Consider the following 18,920-nt stretch of genomic DNA (forward strand, 5'->3'; position numbering starts at 1 on the left):
CTTCTCGGGATCTTCAGGGCTTCGGGACTTGCTTCAAGGCGCAGGATTAATAACGGGGCTTCGGGATATTTCTTGCACGAAAAACGAGGTAAAACGGGAGAGAGAGAAGAGAAAAGGAGCAAGAAGGCCGGCTGCCCTCGCATGGTATTTATAGGGCTGAGTTTCGGACTTACGTTGGGCGTACTGCTCAGCTACGCAGGGCGTAGATGCGAAAAACGCCATCGCTTACGTATGCGAGGCACTCGAGTCCGAGGCGGTTCATGCACCGGGGTACGCTGGGCGTACTTTTGATAAGATCAATGACTCCTTCGGATATCTATCCGATTTAAAGATTAATTAATAAATATTAATTATTCAAAAACTTCATAAATTCATATCTTCCTCATACGAACTCCGTTTTCGACGTCTTTTATATTCACGCGTAGGTGAGACTAAGCTCTACAACTTTTGTTTAGACTCTATTGGCTGATTTTGACTTTATTTTTATTATATTATTTTTAGTAGGCCACGACAGGAAAACTCTGTTATAAATTCATAACTTCTTCATCTGACGTCGGTTTTCGTCTGTCTTTTTATCGTTGCACTACTAATAACGAGATCTTCGATTATCATTTAGATTGCTTCGGCTAGAAATCACTCGATCTCGTAATCGAACTTCGGGATGCATACTGCTAAGCTGATACTTAGAAAAATCATAACTTCCTCATACGAAATCAGATATGGGCATTCTTTTTATGCACGCTCTCGGTTTAATGAACTCTACAACATTCGTTTAGATCATTAGGGCTAAATATCACTCTAACCTAAATTCACTTTTTACGTCATTCAGCGTCGTGCAGGTTCTGTCGCGAAACTTCGACAGGTCATAACTTCTTCGTTATAACTCGGATCTCGGCATTCTATATATTTCCGGAATCCTTGTTTCAACCACTACAACATTATCCATAGATATCGAGATTATCTAACATTTCATTTTGACTCTTATTTTTATTCTTAATTCAATTAAGACACAAAATTAAGCACAAAACACAAAATATTCAAATAATACACTTCTATGATTTCAAAATAAGTTACAAAGGTTAACGTAGACTATTACATCAACAAATATGCCTAGCCTGGAAACGCGGGCATTACAAATTCAAAGAACAAATTGTTTCCAAATGATTCAATCATGAATATATAATCGAATATGAGGAGAATTTTGCTTCGATTGATCATAACACTTCGGTTTGCAATTTACTAGTCATTTGTGTAGCTTATCGTTGGTCATTCTTTTAAATGGACATGAAAAATGTTTTTTTGAGTAGGTATCTTCCTAAGGAAGTTTACATGTAACCTCCGAGTAGGTTGCACTTCCAACGGGTCATGTTTGTCATCTTTAGAAAGCATTGTACAAGTTTAAAAAGTCTCATCATGCTTTATTTGAAAAGTTCAGCAGTAGCATTATTTCACTAGTGTTTTCTTCAAGTCCCTACGATTCATGACTTTTAACTCAAACCACAGACTTTGGTAATATTCACATTTTACTATATGCAGATGATATGATCATTAGTAGAAGTGATTGTGCAGGTATTACGTGCCTTAAACACTATTGTGACTTTTATTTTGAAATAAAATATCTTGAAAATCTCCATTATTATTATTATTGGCCTTGAAGTTCTCTCTAACTCTTTTGGGGTCTATTTATGCCAAGAAAAATATGTATCTTGTTTTTTTATCGTGATTAGATCGACATATGCCAAATTGTCTTTTATGCCTTTGGAGCCCAACATCAAGTTAGTTCCAGGTAATTCTACTCCTCTAGGTGATGCCCTTGCTTACTGTCAGTTGGTTGGCTTTTTAGTTTATGTAAATGCTATGTGTCCAAACCATACATATGTTGTTCACATAGTTATACAGTTTATGAAAGCTCGTTGCTCTCACCGTATGTTGGTGTCATTGAGATTCTTCAATATCTTGAGGAGCCTTCTTAGTCCCTTCCTACATCATTCTAGTGCGACAACACTATTCAGATGGGTCATAATGATGTGTTCCATAAGCGTATGAAGCACATTTAGATTGACTATCACTTGTCTAGCGGCATCTTCGACCAATTGTTGGTTTTCTCATAATTCCATAGTCCATTTTGATCATCATGCTAACATCTATACTAACGCACGTCTACCTAGCCATTTTCATTTTATCGTCTCTAAACTCAAGTTGGATCATACTTTCCGTACTTGAGTTTGAGGGAGTTGTTCATTAGCATATATTATGAGTATCTTGGATTGTCTTCGGGGTTTGTCTTTGCAATTAGTCCTAGTTAGTTAGTACCTTCTACATTTACTTCCTTGTACTTAAGTTTTAAATGTGTATTTATATCCTTTGTATTTGACGTTTTGTAATCAAATTATTGATCAATAACATGATCGATTGCTTCATGCCTCGGTTGATATCAAAATCGAGTACTAAGTCAATCCAATCCTAGACGCAATTGTACGTCCCGAACATCATTGATTTATTTGTAATTTTGTTCTTATTAAGTAAATTAATTTGCATTGATCTCCATCATGGATTATGTCCCTCGATGTGACTAGGCCTCTTGAGAGTAATGATCAATTTGAGACCTTAAGCGTCTCCTTCAGATATTTTTAACACCATTAATTATACCAAGATGAGAAAGGACAACAAACAAAATGGTCCATTGACTAACTATAATACAAAATAAATACATGTAATTCAAAGAATTTTGCTCTGGCTATGTACCAAAGCAGCCCGATTCTTTTTCCTCCTTTCATAACTTTTTTATTTTCCAACAGCTCTCTTTCACGACTTAATAAAAGAATCAAAAAAAAAAAAAAAAGCAATCAAACAAACAATTGAAGATCTCATAACCAAATTGAAGACCACAATACTTGATCAAATCGTTGACTCTTTCTTCAAAACCTGATTCATCAATCTGATCGACCTCAGTCATTCCCATGGCCAAAATAATTGCTCAAGAACGACTGTTAACCCATTACCGATTATTTATAAGTTCTCCAAAAACTCATTATTTACTTTCCAAAAGAAAAAAAAAAGCACCCATCATGAATTCATGATCATGGTGAAATAGTATTCGATGATTCAAAGCTATTGTCTCTTCTGTACCTCAGCTCCAAAGACACTTGTCTTTCCATCCGTAATTGTCGTTTAAAATTCGTTATAAACATCTCAGCTCTCCTATCAATATCATCTTCTTCTGGGAAACTTGTGGTTCTTTGCAAAGGAAAGCTTTGAGTCTTTTGTAGCTGTAACTCACCTTGCTCTGGTGATATCTGAGAAGAAGAAGTCGCTGTGTAAGGAGAAGCCCAGGTGCTATAATATTCATCATGTGCGGGGGAGGAGACGATCGATGTTAACCCAAGTCGTTCATTGAAACTCAGCCGCCGGCTGCTCAAAGTACGACGACCACCGATCAAGGAGGAGACAATATGCCACCGGTTTATATCGAGATTTAAGAGGAATGTAACCTTCTTCACCGCCGTCCTCAGCCTACCTAACAACGACCATCTTTTGTTCTTGTCTTGGGACACCATTATTGAAGTTAGACAGCAAAGTAAGTTGAAATTTGGATTAAAAGATTGAATGGATATGAAGTGGGTGATGTTCTAAGGATTAGAATAAAGTAATCTGCGTTGGTAGTTGTGTTTAAATAGATAAAGCTTAAGAAAGGGACAACCGCGTGATCGTTGTAGTAGTTTAGAGATGGGCATACAAACGATGTTAGAGGTCGTAAACGTTGAATCAGTCAAATTGTTCTTCTGGATTTTAATCGGATACCCTAATGCCTGTTTCGTATCACGATCAATATACATTCTATTAATAAAAGATACCATATTTATTATGGATTTAAGAAAATGTCACTTTTTAACGATCATAAATATAATGTGTATTGTAACTCTAATACAACTTATCCAATAAATAAAATTTATAAAAGTTTTGATATGTATAACTTTTAATTATAAAAATTAGGAAAATATTCAGAAAACTCTTCAAAGTTTTGGGTTCATTAACCATTAAATCGTTATCTGTGACCATATGACTTTATGAATCGAGTGTCATTCATGTCTGTCTTCTTTAGGGGATGCTTCGACAAAGTATGATAGAAAGATCAAGGAAATGATACTAGTACACAATCATGTGTTATGCACATGATCTTTTTCACATAATCCCGTTAAATTTAACGGAAATGGGATTAAGTTGTAGGATTCTTGAGTTCTGAACAAATCTTATAACGATCAAGATTTTAGGGGGGATTTTTGTAAGTTAGTCTTGATTTAATTTTCAGAGCCGCCATTTGCGGTTGCTTGGTTGGACCAGGGTTCGTGTATAGTCATTGACAACATCAATGTCAACTACTTATCTTTCACCAAATAATCTCATTTGGTTTTCGTTCCCTACCTTAACCAAACCCAAACGTCTACTATACGGATGAAGTGGGAAAGAAATTTACAGATTAGTGCGTTGAAAATTTTATAATGAACTGCTATGTTTGGGCGGTTATATTATAAAAACTAACAAGAAGCTAGAAACAACTCATTAAAACAAAATATAAGCTAAATCACGATCGTGAAGTCATGCGGTCTAACCAATCTTAGATTTACTATACCTATTGAAAAACCAAAAATACGCCCTATCTATGATCATAGTTCCAAAAAGAGTGGAATTACGATAATGCGAAAGACACAAAAAACTAGTCAAAATCACAACATCAAAAGCTTTTCATTGACCTCCCCTCAACGAAACAGCGTCCGCCGAAGAAAGTAAGGACCGAACAAAAATCTAATTTGAAAGATGCACATCCCACCAAATAGTAATACTGGTCAAAAGGTTGTTGGAGACATAGATGTTAATTTAGGAGTAGATTAGTCTGTCCCCCCCCCCCCCCCCCCCCCCAACACACACACACACACACACACACACAAAAAAAAAAAAAAAAAAAAAAAAAAAAAAAAACTCACTACTACAAGAAAAGAGATGATTTATAGTCTCCACAGACAAGGCACATAATCGACTCCTCCTCAATACCTCTATATGATAATCTCTCTCGAGTGGCAACATTCTGCAATGTCAACCTCCAAATAAGTATACTAAGTTTAATAGGAACTCAATTATTCCATTTAGTCTTCATTCCTCCTGCTAAAAGGAAACTACTTTCAAGAAGAGAATGAGTCAGTAAAAGTGTCTGACGCATCATAAAGCCACCCCAATCTATTTGGTCTGGTTTGCAACTTAAGATTATGCATCAATACCATGAAATCGTCCCACTAAATGTGTTCAATACCACCCCTAGGCAAACACCTATAATTCTATCACCCCAACATAAACACACCCGATATCTGACATAAGCATGTGTATGATTATCTAACGAAAAAATTGTTGGATTAGGTGTTTAAGCCTATCACTATAATTGGTATGTACTTGACCCAATAATAGCATGGTCCTTTTGATGAAAAATCATATTATTTAATTGGTATTGGTCAAAAATTAATTTGGAATTAATTTGGTGATCAAAAGATACTGATTAAATTAACGGAGACTGATTAAGTAAATCAGTAATACATATAGCTTGGGCTGATGATCCAGATTATTAGGATGGACTAATTTTATGTGGGATTCCATGAAGAGTTCATCCAAAGGCTTATCATATGGATTATTGCACTAAAGGACCAAGGAAGTGCATTAGGGTTTACAAGTGAAACCCTAGGAATTCCACACTGTAACCCCTAGCATCACCAAAAAGGCCCCTAAGAGTTCCAAGAAGAATCTTAGCCGTTTTGTGTGCCTCCTAGCCTCTCTCTCATTATCCTCCATTTGTTTATGGTGTTTTTGACTTATTAGAGGCATCACATTTGAGGTGCTAAGTTCTTGAAAGGTCAAGTTCTACAAGCTACAACAAAGACGTATTCATCTAACTAGTTTTCAATTTTCAAATATCAAAGTTGTATCCTAGTTGTAGGTTTCATGCTTTGGATACTTTTATTGCATGTATAACTTGAGAAAACTTAGATCTAAAGCATTAGGGTTGTATGTGCACCATAGGAATGTTATAGTGTGCAAAACTCATCATTGGTATCAGAGCCTAGGGTGTTTTCTGTTATATTGATGCATTGGTAATTGTTCAAACTAAGGAAATCGTTTTTTGGGAATCTGCCTGATGACCACGATGTGGTCATAGTTACCATGACGTGGTGATTGTTCAGTGGGCAGCTTTTCAGTATTTTGGCCATGTTTTAGAGTAGAATCATTACCACAAAGTGTTTTGACTACTAAAAAAGCGTTTTTATGATAAGGTAATGATTATCTTCATCCAAATTAAAAGATCATTGTTAAAATTTTAAGATAATTACTAGTTGATATGATAAGCTAATTATTTGTATTATTTGATTTGGAATTATCTTGCTATATGAGTTGAATTAGATCAAATTGGTAAATGATAAAAATATGTGATTATTTTACTTGTTTAAAATTTGATCTAAATGGCTTTGAAGAATTACAAAACTTGTCATTTAGTTTTGGAATCCAAAAGGTTTTGAAGAATTTCAAAACTTGCCCTCAAGTTTTGGAATTTAAAATATCTCATTTATGAAACATTAAAATTCTAAAATTCAAAAGTTTTTGAAGAGTTTCAAAACATCTCCTCAAGTTTTGGAATTTTAAAAGGCTCACTTATGAAACAGTAAATTTCAGAACCCTAGTAATTGAAAAGATATCAAAAGGTGCAACTCTTGGTTTCGTAACTTAATAAATTAATTAAATAGTTTTAATTTTTGAATTTTTTTTCATATTTAGAACCTTGATGTTTTAAATAGTTCAAATTACACATTTATGAATTTTATTAATTAAATGTTTAATTAAAAGAGAAAATTAATAAATCCATAATCATATTGTTTAAATTTAATTAAATTAAAAGTATAATTTATTAATAGATTAAACCACCAAGTATTTTAAATGTGTAAAATACATCCTAATACTATATAAAATTAAAAGTCTTAATATTATATATATATATATATATATATATATATATATATATATATATATGTATGTATGTATATATATATATATATACATACATATATATATATATATATATATATATATATATATATATATGTATAAGTAAAAAGTCAGTCTTACTGTTAGTAGGCATCATTCACGAAGCTGATCTATAAAAGGGGGGGTAAGGAAATTGCCTATAAAATGGCGATTGAATGGGTGTCCACTCTCACCCATCGCTTCCTTGACTAGTGGAGGGTCGTTAGCCGAATGGATAAGATAAGACACAAACTTTCATTATAAGTATAATCAAATACCAAGTAACTAAATGTTTTATAAATTCCCAATCTTAGTTATTTAGGAAAAATATGAATTTGGTGCTAATCAGTGAAATTGTACATTGTACCTTGTTGGTCATTGGTGGAGCGTGTGTGGTTAACCGATACACTAATATGGGACTAATGAAGGATGGCAATGGATAGCTTATAGTTTTTCATTGATCAATGGAGCGTGTGTGGTTAACCGGCACATTGATTAGGTGATAAATGACTTCGAGAGTATCAAGCTAATTTGCATGGTAATTCACACTTTGTTTGTGATCCTCGGTATCCCAGTCACAAACTTGAAGGGCATAATCGAGATTAAACATGTCATTGAAAAGTTCAATGGATCTCAAAAGATCTAGGAGTTTCACTTAAAAACCTAATTCGTTTAAAATTTCATTTTCGTGGTGGAACTAGTAAATCGTCATTTGCCTACCTTCAAATATTATGCGATTGGATTACGGCATCCCTTTTCCGAATTGTAGAATATTGTGTTGGGTCCTAGCCTTGATGTTTCATTTGGGTGTTATATTAAGGATTGAATCAACTAACTCGAATTTCTCCACCTTTAGAGATGTTTAATTTTGACAACTATGGTCTTCCTCAATCCTTTGGAAAAGGCTTTCCATTCGAAGATAATATTCCACATGACGATCGAGGTGAAAGATCAATCCCTTCTTTGTGCTTTGGTGGAACTTCTCTCCCTCCACCTCATCCGATTATCCTCCTTTACCTACATGTTCGTCGACTTGAAAAGTTCAAGGTCACTCAAGCCCTATTGGCAAGCAAACACCAAGATAGAAGGTCTTTATGTGCTCACGTCTTAGAGATGAAGTTGCATATTGACAGGCTGGGAATGTTGGGTGTCGTTTTCCCGAGGAAGTTGGCCGTTCATGTAACAAACCGTTATTTCAAACCTATGTAAATAGTGTAGGTCAATTTTTACTTCTTTTTAAAATAATAAAGAGAAATTTTAGCATACTGTGTATATTTACATAATTGACCCTCAAAAATTAATTATTAAATAATCTCGATTGGGATGAACCAAGTGGTAGAGATTGTAACAAGGTTTCCAAAAATATAAGGAACACTAAAATCCGAGTTATAACGAAGAAGTTATGACCAATCGAAGATCCGTGACAAAACCGGCAAAACACTATTCAGCGTAAAAACTGAATTTTCAATAAAAGGCTTTTTAGCCTTAACAATCTAAATGAAAGTTGTAGTTTATGTTAAACCGAGAACTTTCATAAAAAGAACGCAAAAATCTGACTTTATATGAGGAAATTATGATTTTTCTAAGTTTCACTATAGTAGTGTACAGCTAAAAACTCGAAATGAAGATCGAGTGATTTTTAGCCGACACGAACTAAACGACAATTGAAGGTCTCGTCATTAGTAGTACAATGGTAAAAGGACAGACAAAAACGTACATCGGATGAAGAAGTTATGAATTTTTAATGGATTTTCCTGTCCCAGTCTGTTAAAAATAATAATATTAAAAATAAAGTCAAATTAGCCGAAGAATTCTAAATGAAAGTCGTAGAGTATAATTTTACCTACGCACGCATATAAAGAACGTCAAAAACGGAGTTCGTATGCAAAAGTTATGAATTTTACAAGTTTTTGGCTCAAAAACCAAGAAATAAATGAGAACCGGATAATTTCGCATGAACAGTACCCGGCCACGTCACCCTCACATGCGAGCCTCCACATGTCACTTTCTGATAGGATCAAATTTCTCCGTGTCAGCTTCTGATTGGACCGCAGCTGAGGTCCAATAACCAGCCGACACCCTCGCAGGACCACACCCTCGGATGCCTCTTGACACGCGCCTTCTTCCCATTCGACCGAAGTTCGGTCCAATCCGAAGCCACCACCTCCGTACCAAAGCTCCTTCCCTCGCTACCTGTCAGACACGCGGCAACCTCGCACAGCCTCGCATAGCCTCGGATCCGAGGCTTCGGCCTATATAAGGCATGCGAGGGCTTCCGAAAAACTAACACTTTTCACCCCAAATTTCACACATTTTCATATTTTTCACATCCACAAACTTATATACAACCCCTAAAGCCCTGGTATCAAGTCTCAAACCCTAAGTAAGCCTCGAAGCCCCGAGATTCCTGAGAAGTTAACCTCTCTCCAGTCGAAACTCTGCCCGATTTGAGCCGGTTTTTCGTCAAATAAACTCCTTTCCAGGACACGAAACGCTGTCCAAATTACCACTTATCAAGTGAGTTCATACCCCCGTATTTTCATAATTTCTACTGTTTTAAGGGGGGAAATACAAGTATAACACAATAACCTTGTGTTACAAATAAATGATTTCAAATCACGATAAAACGATTTTAAAGCATCAAAAATACTCCAAATATTGAACTCTTTATAAACTTATATTTTTCCCAAAAATTCATATATATATATATATATATATATATATATATATATATATATATATATATATATATATATATATATATTAATATAAATAAGATTTAAAAGGCTTAGGACAAATAACTCATTCTAGGTAATTTTCCTTGTTTGGATGTGGACTTATAGTACCGGTTGTTTATCTGAATGTCGTTTAAATTTTACTTATATATAAAATTGTATATGTATATAAATATAAAAGTTATTTCATCAATTCAAATACCTTTGTAACATGTTGAGCAAGGGATTACATGCAAACATAGTTAAATACCGATTCAGAAAGTACATATAAATTATAATAGGTATAATTTATGATACACAGAACAATAATTCATGATTCAAGTATACTAGAATACACTGTTTTACAAGAAACAAGGGTTTTGATTCAGAACAAATCAAGGGTTTACATTTTTCAAATACATGTTCTGAATACTAATTCAAGAACATATTGTCAATCATTTATTTCATAATGATTGGGTTTTCATAACTAATATACATGTAACGTTTATCTGCTTTTTATGAGACATTCAATTCAGGTTGTTTAATTCATTTTAGACAACCAAGGTAAAGCCTTGACATTATAACCAGAATCTCCAGCCCGGGGATCGAAATAAGTTGTGTGTAGATCTATATCGGGATTGATAACCTCGCTCTCAGGCTGCTAGCTACAGTCAGGCATACACGCCAATGAGTAGCAATTGTTATCAACAGTTTAAACGCCCACAAAGCGTTTGTTTCAAGCGATCATGTCTTAGTATGGTTATAATAACTCATTAAAAAGATATTAACAACACGTTAGTGTATAAACAACTAAACGTAAGTACATCTTCAAAGTACTAGTTTACAAAATACAAAGTACAATGGTATATTACAGTTTTCAATAACAGCTGGTGAAGCCAGGCACACTCTCAGTTACAAGTTTTACATTTATAGAACATTGGTTTACAAATAGAATGGTTTAATGGGAATAAAACTACTTTTCATATACAACAGAAAATATGGGATTTTCTGGAACAGTTTTCATATTCAAGATATAAAGACACCCTTTCAAACATAAAGACTTATGTACTCACTCAACTTATTGTTGATACTCTCTTTTCAAATTACTTGTATTCTCAGGGAAGTAATAACAGGTACTCCCCGAGCTTTTTGAGAAGATGGAGCTATTATGAGTCATATCTTCTTTTGTATAACTATTTTCGTTTCAATATACAATGATTGAACACATGTAAATACTTATACTTTAAATTACAATGGTTGTTTGTACTTTGATTACTATGATGCATGTGTTGTGATACTACAAATGAAGTCCTCCACCCCCGGACATTTCCGCCTTCTAGTTTGGGGGTGTGACAGTTGACTTGGTTCTTCAATCACTCCCCGATTCATATAGTCAGTTTGTTATAGACTACTATATGACATAACACCACTTGGCCCTTATTGATTTAACATATTTACTAATTGATGCTAAATCAGCAATGATTTGGCGCACTGGTGAAGTAAATTTGACTGAAAGATCAATCTCCCAAACTTCCTTGGACATTGACAACGGCAACATTGAAAGTCCAGAAAAGTTTTCTCTTCCCAATAGAAAAGGGTTGGCCAAGGTCAAACCGTTTAACCAAATAGTAAAGAGAAAGGCCAAATCTGAGATAGTCTCATGTACCATTCCGAAAGAGTCTATTTGTTTCTATTGCCAAGAGAGTGGGCATTGGATGCGAAGCTGTCGTATCTACCTGAAAGATCGTAAGGATGGGAAAGTCAAAACATATGACTCTACTTCAGTTAAGTCCACTATCTACCTCTATTAAGTTCCTATTTGCAGATTCCTAATACATGATGTGATAAGATTGCATTTTGATATTTTGTAGGATCAAAGAAAAGAAATGAAGCTTAAAGGAAGAGTACGGTGAGTCTGGTTGCGAACAGATGGATTTCAATCGCATGGTTCGATTATCAAATTTTTGAGTTGTTACATAGGAGTTATGATAGATTGCTTAGGAATATTAAGTATCATGGTTTTCATTTGAATTTGCATTGTAAGGACAAGTTTTCCGTTTTTTATAAATAAAGAAAAAATCTTGTTTTGTCTTATTTTATGATATCCTTGCAATTTGTGAAAATTGGTGTTTATATTTCTATATTGAATATGGATTTGATTCTTAGTTATATCATTTGTGCTAAAGTGTCATAATTTACCAAATAAGGAAGGATTCTCATCACCCAAGTTTCAATTGGATAGAGACTTGGAACCATGCGACTTGTATTGTGTGATGAATGAGAATTTTCACTTTTGGGAAATTAAGACTAATTCCTTGTTCACATATGCATGTGATTCATGTGAAAGACTTAGGGATCTAGTGCACATTGATGTGTACTTGTCAGATCCACCACAAAGAATGATAAAGACTATTCGTCATGATTTACTAATGGTTCAGTAAATATAGTTATGCTTACAAGTTTAACTGTAATTCTAATACCTTGAAAAGTTTCAATGTATAGCAGAACGAATAAGAAGAATCAATTAGGCAGAAAGATAAAAGTTTCTGCAATCTAAAAGGAAAGGAGAGTACTCTAGTATCGTGTTTTATGATCATCTTAGTGATTGTGAAACCATATCACGATTGATCCTCTAAGGACACCTTAGTACATTTGAGTGGCTAAGAAGAGGAATTAGGAACTGTTTTAATGGTTAAATCAATTAAGGTGAGTCATACTTCATTCCAAAATCGAGTCTTAGAGTCATACTTCAAGATTGTGACTTGAGTGACATATCTTAAGCAGGTTTATAACACCTCATACAATGTGGAGTACAAATGTTTCTTGTTCTTGCACATTTGTAATTAGTAGTTGTGATGTCTTGGATAAGACAAAGACCAACTGAGACCAATTATATGAAGTGTCACTAACTCTTGAATATTTGTTTGTCAAGAAATGTTTCTTAAGAAGAGAATCTTATATGTCAAGAGGTCAATGGGAGTCTTAAAAATCTTGAAAAGTTTCAAGAACTAATCAAGAGTAAACCTATTGTTAATCACTAGAGCACAACTTGAGGTTCGTAACCGACATATTCTTGTTTATGTGCCCATTCCGGTTAAAGTTAACTATGCATGTGAGTTCTATGAGTTCTCAATTGTTTGCATAAGGAAAAGCACCTAGATCAATGAAAGTTCATTGATCTGTAATGGTGAACTGATCAACAACTTAGAAGACATGGTAGGCCCTTGTACTGCCAAGTGGCAGGAAATCAAGATTGAACAAGTTCATTCCATATAAGTTTGAATAAGAACACATACATTATAAAATCTAAGTGACATAAGATCTCTCTCCACTTCATAAAAGGATTGTGAGGAAACAGTATCACTAAGTAGATTTAAAGAGATAGCAGTTGTGTTAATTGCATTATCAAATTCAATTATGATTACGGCATCCCTCTTCATAGTTCAAATTGTGAGAAATAGCAAATAGTCTAAACATTCGGGACTTATTGTTGTAAGTTCTGGAATAGTTTAGAAACACAAATGAGCTATCTAAGGAAAGGTATATGAGTTTGAGATGCCAAGTTAAAGTTTTATCGAAGCATCTTGCATCAGAAATCTGAACTTTGGTAAGAAAGTCAATAAGTATTGATTTCTAGAGGTCCAGTTGATTTTTGGGTACATGTCAAAGCTAATGGGGGCATAAGTGTTATGCTAGAAAAGACATAATTATTGTGTTGGTGGGAGCATAATCATTATGATAGGTGTTGCAAGTTAGCAATGCTATTTATAAGAAACAAAGTTTTGATTTGTAAAGTTGCAGAGTTTGAAAAGTTGTTTCGCTATAGTCTAAGGGAGAGGATCTAATACTTCATTTCGAATCTAAAAGCTTAGATTGAGATTTTAATAGAATCTAGTCATGTACATGCATGAATGTTATGTTGAAATTATTTAACATAAGGAAATTATGTATATGGAAATATTATAACAAGAGATTCGTAAAGTATCATATCTTTATTATGAATCGTATCCCATATGCTTTGGGTATTGGATCGATTGCATATGTTATAATAATCGCATGTTCTGATTTTCCAAATGCGTAGGGAATTAAGAGGGAAAAAGAACCAGAACTGGATATGACTAAAATTATTAAACAACTGTCAATGACGATCTGAGGTTCGCTAAGGATTGGTCGCTTGTAGGCTGTTTGAAGTATAGTAACGAATGGAGCATATTGACATTATTATGAATAGATAGGATTCTATTAATGAATTGTCGTATAGTAAATATGGAAATGTTTCCATACTGGGAGTTGGATATTGAGAATATATGTGTAGGTTAGAAACTTTTATACAAGAAGGATGTTCAAGGAATGTACTTTGAATGTGAGACTTCCTTTCCATGGAATTGTTCTGTAACAAATCTCCAATGGAATGTTTTGTAATATCATTGGCAAAGTCTTTGTGACTTTGGTACCTTGACATTACAAAAGGATTATTGCATGAGAGTTTAGACTTTAACATATTCTAGTAGTGGCAAGAATTGGTATTTTGACACTTATAATAAGGATTAGGAATTGTGAAATAAGCATCATCGGAAATGTGTTCAATCGATCTATTTCACAAAGGAAAGACCATTGATTAACAAAGTATACATGCTAAGAGCATGTGATGACTATTTTTTTAAATCAAGTGTTAAGTTGATTAGACGAAACATTATACAATGAATAATGTGTAATTAATATGGTGATTAATTAATAAGTGTTATATTTATATTCAAAAGTATTGAGACCATATTGGATTCGATTATTCTTGTGTTTCACTTCGCATGTTTTACTTCCTGAATAATGAGATTATTCAAACATCCACAGTCAATCATACTTTGGGAGTAAGTAATGAGGTAAGACTGTCATGAATCAGACTGTAGATTGTCTAATTGTTTAGACATAGCACAAGTTTGTTGTAATGTTCATGCGTACTCCTGTAATAAGATTTGAGTATTGGATTAAACTCACGCTCACTTGAATCACTTCATGGATTTTAACGCAAGTTATTGTGAGACGATAATATCTTATATTCTTGAAACGGAGACATATGAGTTGTAGTTTACAAGTTGGTCGCACATTGATGATACGTAAACGCACCGGTAACTCGGTGTTATAAAACGTATTGTTGTGTGTGATTTGATGAGTAAATTGAGCAAGCATATGAGTCGAAGTTTATCTGTTCCTTTTACCCTAAGAGGGATAAAAGCAATATATGTGATTCGATCGATGATTTAGCGATGACAACCCTAAGCGCTTGGCCAAGCCTAGACTAAGTTGATGTGTTCAATTGTAGTCTGTTGTCAGACGTTATAAATCGGAAATCGGGAAACAACACATGGACAGATAGAATTATTATAATCCATATCTCATTCGATACGATATTGATATTGCCATATTTATGTTTTTAGGCAATATTTACTTATATTTTTATTAATATTTTGGTTGTTTTCATTTAATAATGATACTTATAAGCTTTAATTGTACTTTGCAGCCAAATAGAAGCATTCTTGAAGAATAAGGACTAAAAATGACAAAGCGTGGAACTTTACAAGCTTGGAGAGTAAAAGAGAAGGAAACCCACGTAATCAGTTACATTCACGACGTTAGGCTTTTAGATTCATGACGTGAGTGGGACTATTCCAGAAGATAAGCATCACGGAGGAGGAATCCTTTTAGAACACGGATATCTACTATATTCACGTCGTGAGACATACTCATTCACGACGTGAGAGCGAATTTCATGATAACTATATATTCTCTTGATCATTACGACTTGGGGGACCTTTTGGCCGACTGGAGGAGTTTTTGGAGATGAAATCCAGAGGGAGAAGAGGTCTGGAATTGGCTTTCAACACCAAGGAAGAAGGAAGAGTTCATTATTAGCTTTATAGTTTGGTACACTTAGCATGCTTTTAAATATGACTTGTGCTTGTTTATTTGCTAGTATTTCCAACTAAATCTAGCTGCTTCTATTAGCTAGATGAAGTTGGAACTCATGGTGTTAATACTTTAGATTTGACTTTACTTGTTGGTTATGACTTGTGTTGATTGATTTAACCTAGCATGTTTGATTGAATATTTGAATGCTTTAAATTCTTGTTATGTGTAGTTAGTGAATATGAATGTGCATAAATTTGAATACCTAATAATTCAGTGAACACTAGGTTATTAGAGCTAAGATCAAACCAATCATATATAAGTAATTCAACTATTGAATTAAGTTGTGCTAGAGAACTCATATTATGACCGTAAGTGTGTTTTTCAAATCAATCTTATATGGCTCTAATTCCATTTAATAATTGATTATGTGTTAACTATTGTGTGACCATACATAGATTTACATGAATTAATTATTGTTTGTAAATTTAGAACTAAATTGCTAATACTATCTGAATTGGTAACCAACAGTAATTGTCATAACTAATTTATAAACCATGGAGGGAAAGCAGATTCGAACTAACAAAAGTGTTTGTTAATTGATTGAATTTGGGTTAAACAATTAAGTTCTTCTAAACTTGCAAAATTAGATAAAATCCCTTCTTTTATTAGAAAATTAGGTTAAATTAATAGTAGGTAGATTAATTAGTTAAAACTGTTCCATGTGATCGACACCCGACTTGCCCAACTATTCTATAATTTGACTAGGTACACTTCCTAGGTGCAATTTAGTTAGTTAAGTTAGTTAGGTTATAAATATAAAATTAGGTGTAGCTAGATAGGTATAATTTGCATGCATCAAGTTTTTGGCGTCGCTGTCAGGGAACGGCATATTTAATTGTTGATTTATTTGCTTTAAATTAATCGATCCTTTTTGTTGGGTAAAAACTGCAAAACGTTATTTTTAGTTTAGTTTATTTTCTTCCAGTACTGAATTCACGACGTGAGCTTTATTGGCTCACGATGCGAATCCAGTAAATTCCAGTTTTATTTGTTTTTCTGTTTTAGTTCAGTTTTACGTTTTTATTTTTTTTTTATTTTGCAGAAGTTCGTGACGAGAGGCTCTAACACACCTTTGGTGCCACCACTTCAAGATCCAGAGTTAGCCCTTCACAAGAAGACGGATAAGAACGCAGGAGTGAGCAAAACACCAAAAAAATCATCTTTCAAAGACCTCAAGTCTGTCTTTGGAAAGAAGTTGGGAACGAAAATGGGAGAGTCGAGTACATCATGAAAGGGCAAAAGCAAGATAGAAAGCTTTGAGCAAGATCTCAACCCAGAGGATATCGAATACGATACCGAGCCTAAATTGGCATTACATAGAAGTGAATCTGAAGACGATTCTGATAACGAGATGGCAGATATTGCGGATATGTCCATGGGAGCTTACAAAAAGTGACTTAGAGATGATGTTGGTCCTGGCCTAGTACAACCTGCAATTCCTGCAACTGCCCCATTCGAACTGAAAGGACACATCCTTGCTGCACTAACAAATGTACCATTTTTTGGAAAGGATCATGAGGATTCTTACAAGCATTTGGATGAAGTAAATGACATAGCAGATTATTTCAATATCCCAAATGTTCCAAGAGAAAAAGTCTTGTTGAGGATGCTACCAGTCACTTTTAAAGAAGCTGCTAAAGACTGGCTAAAGGCACTACCACCCGGTGCAATCACTACTTGGGCCCAAATGAGCGAACAGTTTTTATATCATTTTTGCCCACCTTCCAAGATAGCTAAACTCAAAAAGGCAATAGCAAATTTTGAGCAAAATCCGAGTGAGTCACTTTATGAGGCATATGAACGCTATAAGGGACTGTTGCGAAATTGTCCTCAAAATGACCTCAATATACAACAAGAAGTGTCAATATTTTATGATGGTGTTAATGTCATGACAATCCAACTCCTTGATTCTCAAGGACCACTTACTTAGAAAAATCCAAAGGAAGTTAAGGAGTTAGTTGAAGAATTTGCAAAGCATTCTCGTGAGTACCACAATCCAAGAAATGAGGGAGTTAAAGGAAGCGGGGGTGGAAATTCTACAGACATGGTTGTTGTACTGTCCATGCTTGATACAATGGACAGGAGAATGACAAAAATGGACTGGACAATACATGCTATAAGAGTTGGATGTGAAAGGTGTAATGGTCCACACTTGACCAAAGATTTCCACCTAAACGATAATGGGTATAAAAGTGCTCAAGTTTGCTATTCTAGTGGGGATAAATATGATGAAGATTAGGGAAAACCAAAGAAGGAGTGGCTGCCATATGATGAATACAAGAAGCAAAAAGAGGAAGAATATAAGCAGACAAGTCGATGCTTCTATCAAAAAGAGCAACCACCAGCCGAGGAGAAAGTTGACTTGGAAAACATGTTGACCCGATTTATGGAAGCCTCCGAGAAAAGGCATGATGATACCGATGCAATGCTGAAGGAGCACATGAAGATGATGATTGATCAGCAAGTCTCATTAAGAAATCATCAAGCGTCGATCTATAATCTCGAAGCTCAACTTGGTCAATTAACAACTTTGGTAAACAACAAATTATCCTCACAAATTGCCAAAAAAACAAACTCAATCCCATGTCATGTTGATCGAGACTGAAGAAGAGGCCATTTCTGAGTTCTTAGAAGCACTAGAAGTGGAGCCAAAGCAATCCGATCCAAAGCCGAAGAAGCAAAAGCTCGAAAATAAAAATGTTGTTGAATCACCAAATTCACGACGTGTACCCAGTCTGAACAAAAAAAATTCCGTAACTGTTCCCATTTATCGTCCGCCTTTACCATTTCCGTCTCAAGCTAATCTTAGTCCACTGGAATAGGAGCATCTAGAGTTTATAACGGGAGCATCTAGAGTTTATAAATCACATAAAGGGTCTTCCAATAAATACTCCTTTTATTGAGGCGTTATCAAAAATTCCCGAGCACGCGAAGTTCCTACAATATTTGATAGACACTCATCAACAATTGAAGAAAAATTCCAAGGTTATTTTAAGTGAGCAAAGTTCAAAAGTAGTGCTGGGAGAGTTACCTAAGAAGATGGGAGATCATGGACGCCTCACTCTTCCATGTGAGTTTGGGAATAATACGAAGACTTATACTTTAGCCGATTCCGGGGCTAACATAAATTTGATGCCTTATTCATTTTATCAGATGTTGGATATTCAGAAGTTGAAGGCTACA

The 18,920-nt window shown here is 34.5% G+C and overlaps 1 protein-coding gene and 1 non-coding gene across 2 annotated transcripts; both read right to left on the bottom strand.

Moving 5' to 3' along the window:
* Window positions 1-2,662: 2,662 nt before the first annotated feature.
* On the bottom strand, window positions 2,663-3,651 carry LOC145070840 (cotton fiber protein). The gene has a single exon (XM_079017797.1). It carries the CDS (start codon window positions 3,555-3,557, stop codon window positions 3,081-3,083), a length of 477 nt encoding a protein of 158 aa, XP_078873923.1. The 5' UTR covers window positions 3,558-3,651; the 3' UTR covers window positions 2,663-3,080.
* A 13,821-nt stretch (window positions 3,652-17,472) lies between these two features.
* On the bottom strand, window positions 17,473-17,579 carry LOC145071613 (small nucleolar RNA R71). Its single transcript, XR_013690619.1, has one exon. It is a non-coding gene; the product is annotated as a small nucleolar RNA R71 (small nucleolar RNA).
* Window positions 17,580-18,920: the final 1,341 nt, after the last annotated feature.

The sequence above is a fragment of the Lactuca serriola genome, chromosome 8 (genome assembly GCF_051521515.1).
Source record: "Lactuca serriola cultivar US96UC23 chromosome 8, Lser_US96UC23_V15, whole genome shotgun sequence".
In the NCBI taxonomy this organism is placed as follows: Eukaryota; Viridiplantae; Streptophyta; class Magnoliopsida; order Asterales; family Asteraceae; genus Lactuca; species Lactuca serriola.

Excerpts from the sequence above, each read along its gene's own strand:
- LOC145070840 (XM_079017797.1), bottom strand. The coding sequence starts at position 3,557 with ATGGTGTCCCAAGACAAGAACAAAAGATGGTCGTTGTTAGGTAGGCTG.